The sequence below is a fragment of the Silene latifolia genome, chromosome 11 (assembly GCF_048544455.1).
Source record: "Silene latifolia isolate original U9 population chromosome 11, ASM4854445v1, whole genome shotgun sequence".
NCBI classification, from domain to species: Eukaryota; Viridiplantae; Streptophyta; class Magnoliopsida; order Caryophyllales; family Caryophyllaceae; genus Silene; species Silene latifolia.
In genome coordinates this window covers 147,708,096-147,720,357 of record NC_133536.1, presented here as the reverse complement: position 1 = coordinate 147,720,357, position 12,262 = coordinate 147,708,096, and the positions used below count along the sequence as shown (strand labels likewise).

Sequence of the window (12,262 nt, the reverse complement as noted above, 5' to 3'; positions counted from 1 at the left end):
CTTCATGGTAAGATGATGGGTATATGAAAACTAATGAGATAGTAGCACACAAGTGATCCTAAGAGCGAATCCATAATTATTTTCGAATAGTTAACACTAGGAGTTTATTTTGTGAACAAGGCCATAATAAATCATTATTTATTGTTGAAGAATTACCTACCATGTTAAGATTAATATCAATCATGCTTTTGTTTCGGCGATTAGGACTTTGATTGGGGTAAGAGATAGACAAATTGGGGTGATTAATGTTGGGTACTTGGGTTTAATCAAATCTTTATCATCGATTATTAGGGTTATGAAGTAAAGAGTAAGATTCAACATGAAATAGTAAGTTAACGCCGGAAAGTTGACTTTTTTTCGCCGGAAGTGGATTTTTGGTAGTCTTTCGCAAAATGAAGAAATGAAAGGTAGTTGAAAGCCAAAAATACAATGAAAGGTAGTTGTTCACAAATGACCCTAAATAAAAGGTAGTTTCTGAGAAAAAACCCTATTTTTTTTTACTAAAATCCATTATTCCTTTATTTTTACCCATAAATTTAGAACTGTTCGATAATCCCAAGATACCATGAGAGCCATCGAAAGGAAGTGAAATGGAAAGGATCTCCACACATTTAAAGTTTAAACCCCATATTGTTGTATATCTCCCAGAGCTAGGGTTGAACTACATCCACGCCGCCGTTTCAAAGTCTCACACTTTCTGCATCAATCGAAAGTAACAAAAATGGGTAAATCATCTCGACTCACTCGTACTACTATGGTAATGGGTGTCACATTGTATGCCATTTTTATGTTTAATATTTTATTTATGAATATTTGCAGCAAGAATCAAGGTGCATGAGTTAAGGGAGAAATCCAAGGGTGACTTACAGACCCAACTCCAGGAACTCAAGGCTGAACTTGCCCTTCTTCGTGTTGCTAAGGTTACTGGTGGTGCCCCTAACAAACTCTCCAAGATGTAATCTTTTTCTTTTTTATCTTCTTAGTTTGCTAATAGATTACTTATTAAAGGCAAAACCTTAAGTGAAATAACTCACAGTAACCTAGTTTACATGTAGGAGATAAAATGATTAGAAAGCTGAGGGATAACGAGAATTAAGCGTTGGGTATATGCTTGGATTGATTATGTATGTGTTAATGAATGAGTAAATTTGATGTACTTGGGCTGTGTTAATTTGCTGAGTTGGTTGGATAATGCGATTTTAACTTTGATAATTGAGTTGATTTTTGTTTGGATATGTATTATATGCTGTGCATGATTATGTATGTGTTGATCATTGGGTAAATCTGAAATGTGTAACGTGTTTAGTTAGCTACTTAATGATGTTTTTTGTTGATGCTCAACAATTATTGCAGTAAGATAGTGAGGTTGGGAATTGCACAAGTGTTGACAGTCATATCACAGAAACAGAAGGCCGCATTGAGGGAAGCATACAAGAACAAGAAGTATCTACCACTTGATCTTCGTCCCAAGAAGACTCGTGCCATCCGTAGGCGTCTCACCAAGCACCAGGTCCGTGTTTCTCATCTCTCTGTGAACACTTTGAGTGTTTCATTCAATCAAAGGTCTTATGTTTGTAGTTTAGTAAAAACTACTGTACTTCTGTACTTTAATTGCTGTTTTTGCTTTCATGATATTAACAAAAGTGATGAAATCTTACATTTTTTTGGCGTGCTACTATGCTTATGAATCAAATAACTTTACAAGATAGGATTTCTGAATTTTTTTCCGTTTTTTTGGGAATATTCTTTAGCATCTAAAAATTGTAGTCATAGAACAATTGAGGTTAGTGATTCAATTACTCTCTACATTACGCAATCTAGTGCTTTTTAGGTTTCATGGAGTGATGATTTTGTTTAATTCATACCTCCTGGGCTGGATGAGTCACTGTGATGTAGGTTCATCTTTACTTTTGTAAACTATTCATTGGGACGGAGGGAATAATAAAGATTTTGTACTATACAGTGACTTCATTTGGAGGCGCTAGTTCCAATTGTGGCATAATGGCCGAGATAAGGATAATACGCCATAATTATAAGATTAAGTCTCAGACCGAGATTTACTATCGTGAGCAGAGGTTATGCTATGAATATCCATAATTGATTATTCTCTTTTTCTTCTAGTTGGGTATTTTATTTGATCAGTGATTGACGCTTTCGGTTAATTTATGTTATGTTAGCAGTACCCAAATCATTTGGGATTATGGCTCGCTTACTGTTCTTTTGTTATTTAATTTATGTTATGTTAGCAGGACCCAAATCATTTGGGATTATGGCTCGCTTACTGTTCTTTTGTTATTTGATTGGTCTAGACAATGTTATGCAAATTGGTTTCAGATGATGTTTATTTCTTGTGTTTCTTTCAACGCGTCTTGTATTTGTTGTCTGGCTGCCCTAAGAAGAGCATCGAGTCGAAATGTCAGTTGTTCAAAAGCTTTGGATGGAATGAATTTGATGTTTCTGAATTATGAGGAGAAATCCCGTAGCTCTTCTATTATCTGAAAAAATATCAGGAAAAAATTGGTGTTGTTGATGACTGAGCTTGGTTACAAGCCTGAGATCTTAGCTACAGATAACGCTGTCTTTACTTGTAGCATTGAGAACTCAGGACATATGTTTCTCTCTTGTGTTTTCGTTCAACTAAGATCATGTATGAGATGCTGTAGTACAGCTACAGCTATTTTTTGTCAAGATGACTCTCTGCTTGCTGCTCTACTGTTTCTGTAAAAATTGCGTGACAAGTTTGAGTTAACTGAGGTATCTAATTTGGTCCTTGGACCATAAGCTAGAAGTCTTTGTTGGGCAATGTCCCGAGTTCTCAGCTCTCTTATTTGAGAGTCGTGGGTTTGTTGGGGATAAGGTTGTTTCTGTATTAATTTACGATCTATTCAAAACTGAATGCTGGATAGGAACGGCATGAAACTGGAGTAGACTAGGTGCAGTGAATGTACCTTGGGGTAGAATGATAAAGGGACATTTTGGTCTTGTAAATTATGTTATCCTATAGTTAAACTATGTTATGGTTGGTGAAGTTGCCAATCTTCTGAATCCTTTTTGGTGTCCAAATTTGAAATACTCGTGGTTTATCAATGATAAGCCGAATGCTTGAAGACTTGAATAGTTGAATCCCTTTCCCTCTGTATTGTATTGGCAGTGTGCTTTTCATGGCATAGAAACCATCAATCGGGTGATGTGTTTTGTTCCTATATGACAGGCATCGTTGAAGACGGAGAGGGAAAAGAAGAAGGAAATGTACTACCCGTTGAGGAAGTACGCCATCAAGGTGTAGGATGGTCGTCATTTTTAGGACTTTCTGCATGGTTTTTATTTCTATTTTCAACGTTAAGTTTGTTCGAAGATTGATATGATGTTTCTTGGATAAGGACATTTGCCAGTTCATTTCTGTTATCCGTGATTGTTCAAATCATGTTTTGGTACATCTTCCTGATCTGCTCATTTGAAAGACTTGTGTTAAAAGTTTTAGAGGCTCCTCTCCTTGAAATGCTAGGACTGCGGAGTTGTCTTCTCTGTGAGCTCATAAGGTGGGACTTCGCCCCATTCCGTGTTTGAAAGCAATCGTAGAGCAGCAATATGGAGAGGGATAAATGTTCCAAGGAACAACAATGTTGTATCAATATGTCGAGGGTTTTTGTTTAGAGAGAATCAGTGAAAATCTTAATTTATCCAAATTTGGATCCAAAAACTGTAAAAAAAAATGGGAATAACAATCTAGAATACGGTGCAACTTTGTCACAAGAAAGTGAGTCATGAAGTCACAAGTGTTTCTTCTGAAAAATCAACAAAATTGCCCATCCTAATTCATTAATTCTCTACACTTGACTTTGTAGGCGACAAGTTTTATTTTCAGGTACTTAAAACTTAGAAGTAGGCGATAGATTTTATGTTGACAACGAGGCAAAACCGTAGTTACTGTGTTGCATTATAATTACTGATCTTGCTCCTCAAGGTAACTAAACTAGTCATGTTGGGCGATAATTTACATATTCCAATCTGTAAATGTGTCCCCATTAATTTTGAGGTAGCTCGAGTGTGTTAGCTAACTACGCTCGGTCGTAACTCGTTTTCACATGAATGATCTCTTCATGGTCCTAGATGATTTATTGATTTTGTATTTGTTTAGTTGTTTGTGGTGGATGAAGCTAAAAGGGGAAGGAAGGGGGGTATGGCCTATGGAATTAGTTGGCTTTTAATCTTGTCATTAATGTGGGTGACAACTTCACTAAACTAAGGTTTAGTACACCCCCCCTCCCCACTCACAAACTTTGCCCCAAATTACATGACGAATAAAATTTACCAATAAACGAGAATTGGTCGTTTTCAACAAGAAGCATACCTAAGTTGGGTCTTTAATTTGACGCTCTTTATAAGTGATGCACGTACGTCGGCTTCTTTTGCATCCTTTAATAATTGAATGAATTTTCACACCATAATTTATACACCAGACAATCATTTTTCTTCTTTACAACACCTATTTAAAACAAATCTGGATATTTACCTTCCAAACTTTACTTGCAACACAAAATTATTACATGCGACTATGTGAGCCTCGCCGGCTTGCCACGTAATAGACTAGCTTTTCTTTGGTGATGTTTTATGCCAACAATGTTTATACTCCGTAGTCCGTATATATGTGACTATGTCACTCACTTTACCTACATACGTTATACGTCTACTGTAACTTTACAAGTTATCTAGATTTGCTTTTCAAATTTTGTTCAATATCATAATGTTTTACGTAAATATACATATACGTGTACAAGGCTGTATTAAAAAAAAATGTTTTTTGATACCAAGTGTCTAAATTGTGAAGCAAATAACAACGTATTCCACATATGAAAGACGGTAATAAACACAAGAACTTCAACCATTGAACCTCGTGCGAAAGCAATAATTCGTCATCGTCATTTAATGCAAATATCAAGCGTTTAGTTTGGCTTACAAGTTTGTGAAAAATCTCATGTAAAGTTATAAATTCCTATCCAATGCTTTCAACTTTCCCTGGAAAAAATATGTGAGAAATGCAGTTAATTTCTGAATATTTGTAGTATTATGTACCTTTAAATTGTTACAATTAGAGATGACAACGGATCCTGGACCCTATTCAGATCTGCGGATCCGGACCCTGATGGATAGGATATGGATTCTAATTTTTCGAACCCCGTGGATATGGGTTGGATATGGATTGGATATGGATCCACTTATTTGAAAATGGATATGGATCTGGAAAATTTGGATCCACCGGATATGGGTCGGATATAGATCTAACGTTGGTGTGGTGGATATGGATCTGGATTCTATCGGACCCTACCCAGATCCGGTTCATTACCATCCCTAATTACAAGAGTTAAAGAGAAACTTGAAGAAAGTTTTTAGAGGTATAGTTAGAAAAAGTAGAGTAATTAATAAAGGAAATGGTCCTAAAGCTTTTTACTTCCCCTAAAGATACTCTCACATGTTCACGTGTTGTCACTCATACTTACCCCCTTAACAACATCTAGCTACGTCTCTTTTTTTACTGTAGATTTTAGTCTTGTAAACCGTAATCGTAAGGGTTTGAAGCTAGCTATCGGTCCCATAAATGATTAATGAGATTTGTAACAAGTCATTACTCACTCTACTCTAAGGGGCTACTCTACGTAATGATTTTGTCCTGATCCAAGATTATCATTTCTCAAAGGCTATCCTAATTTAATATTCTCTTCATTTTACTAGATATATCTTTAACTATTATTGTTAAAATCGCGATTTGAATTGTATGATCCTACAATTTAAAAAGTGGAAAACATCTAAATCGTCGTAGCATCGTTTTGCTGGTAAGGTCGGTGTCGGATCGGATAGGATCGTAGAGAATCGATGATAGGATCGTAAAAGGCTTATTTGTGTTTAAATTTTATAAGGTGGTTATTCTTCTATACTCCAAACTCAAAATTAAAGGTATATGTATAATAGATACAATTGTTAACACTTTCGTGTCAATCTGTCATTAAATAAATTTTTAACATCATATTTCACAAATTATACCGATTTTTTAACATAAACTTCTTTATCTAAGCTATTTGCAGGATTTTACGATCTTCAATTCGATCATGCGATCCGATCCTACCACCACTTCTTCGATTCAAAGTATTCTCTCTATCCTAACAACTTTGCCTTTAACTTTCAATTATATAAAATATACATCATAAAATATTAGGAAAATTATATTTAGATTCGTTATAAAATTTGCTTTCATATGTTATCTAATCAAATAGTTGGAGAGTTATTGAGAAGAGAAATGAGTAGAGCCTCGAAAAGTAAGAATGTCATATATCAGATAAGAAAAGAGATTTCCATGCATAGTGGTAAAGGTTAAGTTTAGCTCTCAATTTAGTGAGGGTACTAAATTTATTACATTAAGGGTTGTTGGTAAACCTGGCAAAACTAACCCGTCCCGAACCCGAATTGAAGACCCGAATCTGACCTGAAATCCGAATTGACCTAAACTTATCCAACTAGACCCTAATGTTTATTATCGGAAAGTGATTGTTATCCCCAAATAACTTAAAAATAACTAACCCGAAAATCACCCGAACCCGAAATGATCTGAACGGAATTCTTGCAAACCCGAATTGACCCAACCCAAACTCGACTCATTGACCCGTTTGTCAGGTCTATTAGTTGGGCCTATTATCTGGAGAATAGATATTAGGCCTAATCAAGTATTTTAAGGATATGAAATAAGCAGAGCACACAAGTCAAGCGTTGGCCCATAAGGAGTTAGAGGCGCTTAGAAAGAGGATAAGGAGTTATCAGCGGTTATTTAGCCGCTCTCCACTAAGAAAGTAGTTGCAAAAAACCGGTTGAAAATGCATATATAAGGAAGCATCTTTAAGAGACACACATACACAATTAAAACAACTACAACTTAGATTATCTTTAGATCTTAGATCATAGGTCTTAGTTTATTTTATATTAGATTATTAGCACGGTAAAGCCTCCTTTAGTAAAGGTAATTAGCCATCTATCCCTTAGTTTCTAATTTATCATCCACAAGTACTATTGCGAAGATTTTGTTAACATTGCGTAATTGGATTTTTCATGATATATAAGTATCTTTGAAGATTCCCGTTTTTAGATTGTATGAATCATATCATTCATCCTTGGAGCTAAATCACATAAGTAATTTAGCGCTTATTATTAGACCAAGCGTCTACAATCGTGGCTCTAGCCCTTTCTGTTTAGGGTGGATAGCAAAGTATAGGAGGGTAATTACGACCTCCAAGGTACCTTTAGGTGTTGTGCTTGTTTCTACACAAATAAGTTTTTGGCGACCACGGTGGGAGGATTAATATAATTAGTCCTTCTATCATTATAAATTTCATTGAGAAGTGAGAAATGTACTCAACTAGATCAAATGAGAGAAGCGGGCGATCAAGGTAGAAACCGAAGCTGAAAATATATCATTACAAAATATATTAGCAGTGATTTATTGGAGACTACCAATGAAAGGAACTTGGACAACCCTCGTTCTAGGTCTACTCTTAATAATGAATTTATTAATGCACATGGAGAATTTAAACTCATGGAAAGTATTGTAGATGACATAGATGATGTAAATAAACGATATCTACGTAAACTACATCAAAAATATTTAAGATCTTTGAATAAAGTGTTAATCGAGGTTAGAGCGAGAAGCTTGGAAATATGACTTCCATGTACATTATAGGCTCTTAACCCAAAAAAATGCTAGAGTTTTCACAAATATTGTGAGATCAATTGTTGATAACTTTGAGGATGATCAATCAAGGAAATTAGTAAGGGTATTACAAGAAATGAAGAATCTCTTAACCACTACTCAAAAGACTTTGTCAAATAATATAGCCCAAGAGGTCATAAACCATCATGAACGACTACATCCAAATTGTGAGTTCTAAAGTAATATAACGATTGAAATTATCAAGGATTTTTTACTAATTGAAGATATCAAAGTTTATCAACCACGATGGATTTTATTCAACGATTGAGAAGTTATGTCACAGCATGAATTATTTCAAGATATATCAAGTTATGTACTCAGAGGGGGAGAAGCAAACGATATACTGTTTTTCCTTATCTATAATTTTGTCGCGCTAGGTTTTCCACAGAAATATTTTAACGAGGCAACTTGTTATGCGTGTTTGGAGGCATTGTATTCTTTTCTTTTCTAGTGTTTTTCCCATAGAGTTTCTTAGTAAAGTTTTTAACGTGTAGACATATTTTTCAATTAATTAGTCTCACTTTAGACGGGTATATCCGTCTAAAGTGTAGACGGGTCAAATATGTTACCACTTATATAATAAGACAAAGTGGTGACATCCACTAAATGTTTGTCTTATTATGAAAGTGGTGTGATATTTGACCCGTCTACAATTTTAGATGGATAGTGTCCGTCTAAATTGAGAATTTGTGTTGTTTAATAATGTACATCTAATAAGGAGGGTTATGAAAATGAATATTTCGAGATAATGTTTATTTTAGCCGGTCTACTAGGTACTTTGTTGAGTGTAAATTTTTAGTTGACTCCCCCATGTACATACATAGTCTGGAACACAAGTTGTAGGGAAACTCAATACTACTAGTACAAAGACAAGAGGAAAACGATCCCAATTACTCTTGGGAATGCAAACAAATGCACATAAAACATCAACTCTGCTCTCTCTTGTTTTCAAACTACCTGTCTCATTGTCTGTTGACTGTTCTCCCATTCCTTACTCTCTTTAAAATTCAAGAACCATTTAATTGCTCCTTTGAAAATTTAAGATACTGATAGAATAAAAAACACAGAAAAGCTATCTACTCCTGAAGTTGTTTTTCAACTCTAAAATGATGTTAAGCACTTATGCTGTGTAGAATCCTTTTACCGTCAATAAATCAGTGTCGGAAGCAGCCAATCAGGATTTCGAATATTTGTTGGATTGGGCGAACCCCATCGTTCTGCCGCTAGATTAAAGTCATCACCCTTTGGGAGTTTTGGAACAATAAACACAAACATAAGGATCATAACTCATAAGCATCATTATGAATCAGCATGTAATCACTCGACAATGCCAAATAACACGGGACACTCCGTTCTCACATTATAATTATAAATCAAATGCTTGTTTAGAAAAATTACATTAATTTATCAAGGAAATATAATTTCCACAAATTAGTACTCCGTAATTTACTTGGAAGTTTGAATTCTATTTCTAATGTCAACCAAACAAGCACAAGTGGAGTAAGAGAACTTAAGCTCAAACCAAAGTAAGCAGATAAACAAGTCTCGTCGTGCAATAACAAAAAAGATATAGTAGTTCCTTAATCCCGAACCCTACAAACAAGGAAATAAAAAAAGCACAAAAAAACGCCTTTTATGGTACTTCAACCCCTGCAAAGTCCAATTTCACTTGCTTGATCATCAAATGCAATCAACCTTGAAGGAAATGAATGACAACCCACTTCACTCAAAGTCTTTCGTGATCGAATCGTTTGCTGTGATTGTTTACAATGAGCAATGGCTCCTTGGATTAATGATGTCTCAATTTCCGAATTCGCACTGCTGCTTCTCTTCAGGAGCAATTCATTCAAGGAACTAGAATTGCTTGAAGCTACTGACAAAGAAGAAGAAGAAGAAGAAGACGAGGATGACGCTGATGAAGATGAAGACGATGCTTTAGTCTTCAACGAACGACGTTTAAATGCGCCCGAAAATGATCTCCTATGACAAATATTTTCTTCCTTTACTTCATTTTCTTTACCAAATACTTCCTTAGTAACAACTGATGGAATTAACCCAAATTGGTTTTTCTTGGTTACCTTGTTTAAATCACCCCGTTCGATCTTGGTACCCGAAACATCAGCTGATTCATCCGAACAAGCTGATTTTCCGAACAAGGCCTTAATCTTAGTAATCTTAATCTTGAGCTTTTTACTCCAAGACAACTTTTGATAATTACCCAACAAAATGAAACCCTTTTGTTCACCAAAGTACTCCTCTGGCTTAAGTTCTCTACTAACTTGACAAGATTCTACAGGGGAAATATTGCAGGACTCAAAAGGCGTGCTTGTTGCCGGAGTAGTCACGGTATTAGTACCTAAAGGAGTGCCATAGACCTCACTAAACTTGTTAAAATGCGAAGAAGAGGGCGAGTCTTTAAGAAGCTTTTCGACCATTTGAAGACGAGGCGGGAGGTGAAGAGGTAAAAGCTTACCCTTGTAAAAAAGCTCATCGGCCGGAGATGGAGTCGAATCTTTGTCAACATTGGTGAATGACATATGAAACTCGAATTCTCGAGCGTGCTGTGGAGAAGGGAAGGTTATTTTCTCAGGGAAGAAGTGAGTAAATGAGCTCACTTCCATATCTATGTAGTCTTCCTCTTCTTCATCTTCATTTTCAATGTCAATGTGGTTATAGTAATTTTGAGACATTTACAGTGGTTAAAATGATGGGAGTATAAAATGTATTTGAAAAAGAAGAGGGATGATGCCAAAATGATGAAAAGAAAGAGGACTGTGTGTTTTATAAGTGTCAGAAAACACACAAGTAATTGTGAAATCTGTGATTTATAAATGCATTCAAATATAAAATTGAAAGCATTATGGTTTGCATGTTTTTCTATTGTGTAACAATGGCCCAGTTCCTGACCCAACTGTCTATCTTTTGTGTGACTTGAATAACAAAAACAATCATTTTCCTTCTTTCTGAATAAATCTTTTTACACCATGTACTTGAACACTAGATGTTCTACTTCACTTGGAAGGTATCATTACTGGTTTTCCAAGCTCGGTTTTCACTTTTCACTTAACTCCTCCTAACTTCATGGCTTCATCCCAAATTTACCGTCCCAATTAGGTCTAGTTCTTTTCGGCTTAATTTCAACTCTCATTCAATTCACTTCAGTTCAGCTAAAGCTTATTTCAGCTCCATTTATCTCGGCAGTTCAATTCAGTTTAACTTCATTCAGCCTCAGTTCAGTTCAACTCCATTTAGCAAAAAAAAAAAAAACATTACAGGGGCCTTACACTTTAGTGATCAATAATCATCAATTTTAACGCTAATTTCTCCTCTCCAACTTTATATAAAGATACAATACAAAATTTATCATCTTTGATTCGAACATTCGTTTTCATATTATAGTTTTAAAAAAGTCAAATAAGTGCAATATAATTGTAATGAGTCCGACTAGCTTGACTTAAGCCTAATTTCTATATGACTATCTTTTCAAAAAAAAAGGTAAGTGACTTGAACTATGTTATTTAGTGCTTACTTTTTCTTAGAATGGCTTCAAGTTTTAGGGGCTTTGATTAAGTTAATGTAAATAATACTGAATAATTAAATCAAGAATGATAAAGGGTTGAGCATCAAGTGGCAATTTCCTGATCTGTGTTCAACTGATTAGAAAACCTCATTGGTTTTTGCAATTCCATTTGTTCTTATGGTGGCTGACAAACCATTGTCAGCATTGGCTTAAAACATTAGAATGTTTTTCAAGTTAATCTGATGTCATTACTCGTCTAACTCCCCTGAAAATTTCCGCCCTTCTAATAACAAATCCTAGCTCCGTTACTATTTTTAGTATTTGTTTAAAAAATTGCAAAATGGCCTAGACAAAGTATAAAAAAAATTAGAGATTCTCCTAGAGATATGAAACCGAGATTTGTGATAAATTAATAATTCTAGGAGTAGCTTTTATGCTATACTCCACAAGTCCACATATAGCCCATTGACTAAAACTTTGAGCAGTGGGCATAACACAATTTCATCCTGATAATACCAAACTTAAATTATTATAAAATGCGATGAAACAAGAGTACGCCCATCAACTTACATCTTTAAACTTGTTTTACTGAATTCCTGGAGTGTTTTTTGTCTTCTTTAATGCTACTATACCAGTGTGTTATACAGCAACAGTTTATCAAACAATTTTTTATTTTGTTTTTTACTCCCTTTGTCCCGGTCATTTGTTGTCATTTTCCATATTGGGGTGTCTCAGTCATTTGTTGTCCTTTCTATTTTAAGAATGAACTTGATGAGCAATTTGATCATTCTCATTCAATTTGTTCCACTTGTCATTTAGTTATTGGTCCTCTCCTCTTTCCTTGGTCTTTGTGCCAAAACGAAAGGACAACAATTGACCGGGACGGAGGGAGTACATGCTAAGTGTCATATTAACAATATCTCAATTCGTACTTAGGCCTGTTTTTTCGGTTGATAGGAGCTAAACATAACTGAATGAAGTTGAGCCAA

The 12,262-nt window shown here is 35.1% G+C and overlaps 2 protein-coding genes across 2 annotated transcripts; one reads left to right on the top strand and one right to left on the bottom strand.

Moving 5' to 3' along the window:
• Positions 1-562: 562 nt before the first annotated feature.
• On the top strand, positions 563-3,436 carry LOC141611951 (large ribosomal subunit protein uL29z). The gene is made up of 4 exons (XM_074430614.1): positions 563-725; positions 820-955; positions 1,354-1,510; positions 3,212-3,436. Exons 1-4 carry the CDS (start codon positions 722-724, stop codon positions 3,284-3,286), a joined length of 372 nt encoding a protein of 123 aa, XP_074286715.1. The 5' UTR covers positions 563-721; the 3' UTR covers positions 3,287-3,436.
• A 5,693-nt stretch (positions 3,437-9,129) lies between these two features.
• LOC141611950 (putative membrane-associated kinase regulator 4) lies at positions 9,130-10,708 on the bottom strand. The gene has a single exon (XM_074430613.1). The coding sequence runs from the start codon at positions 10,441-10,443 to the stop codon at positions 9,397-9,399; it is 1,047 nt and encodes a 348-aa protein (XP_074286714.1). The 5' UTR covers positions 10,444-10,708; the 3' UTR covers positions 9,130-9,396.
• Between the last annotated feature and the right edge of the window lie 1,554 nt (positions 10,709-12,262).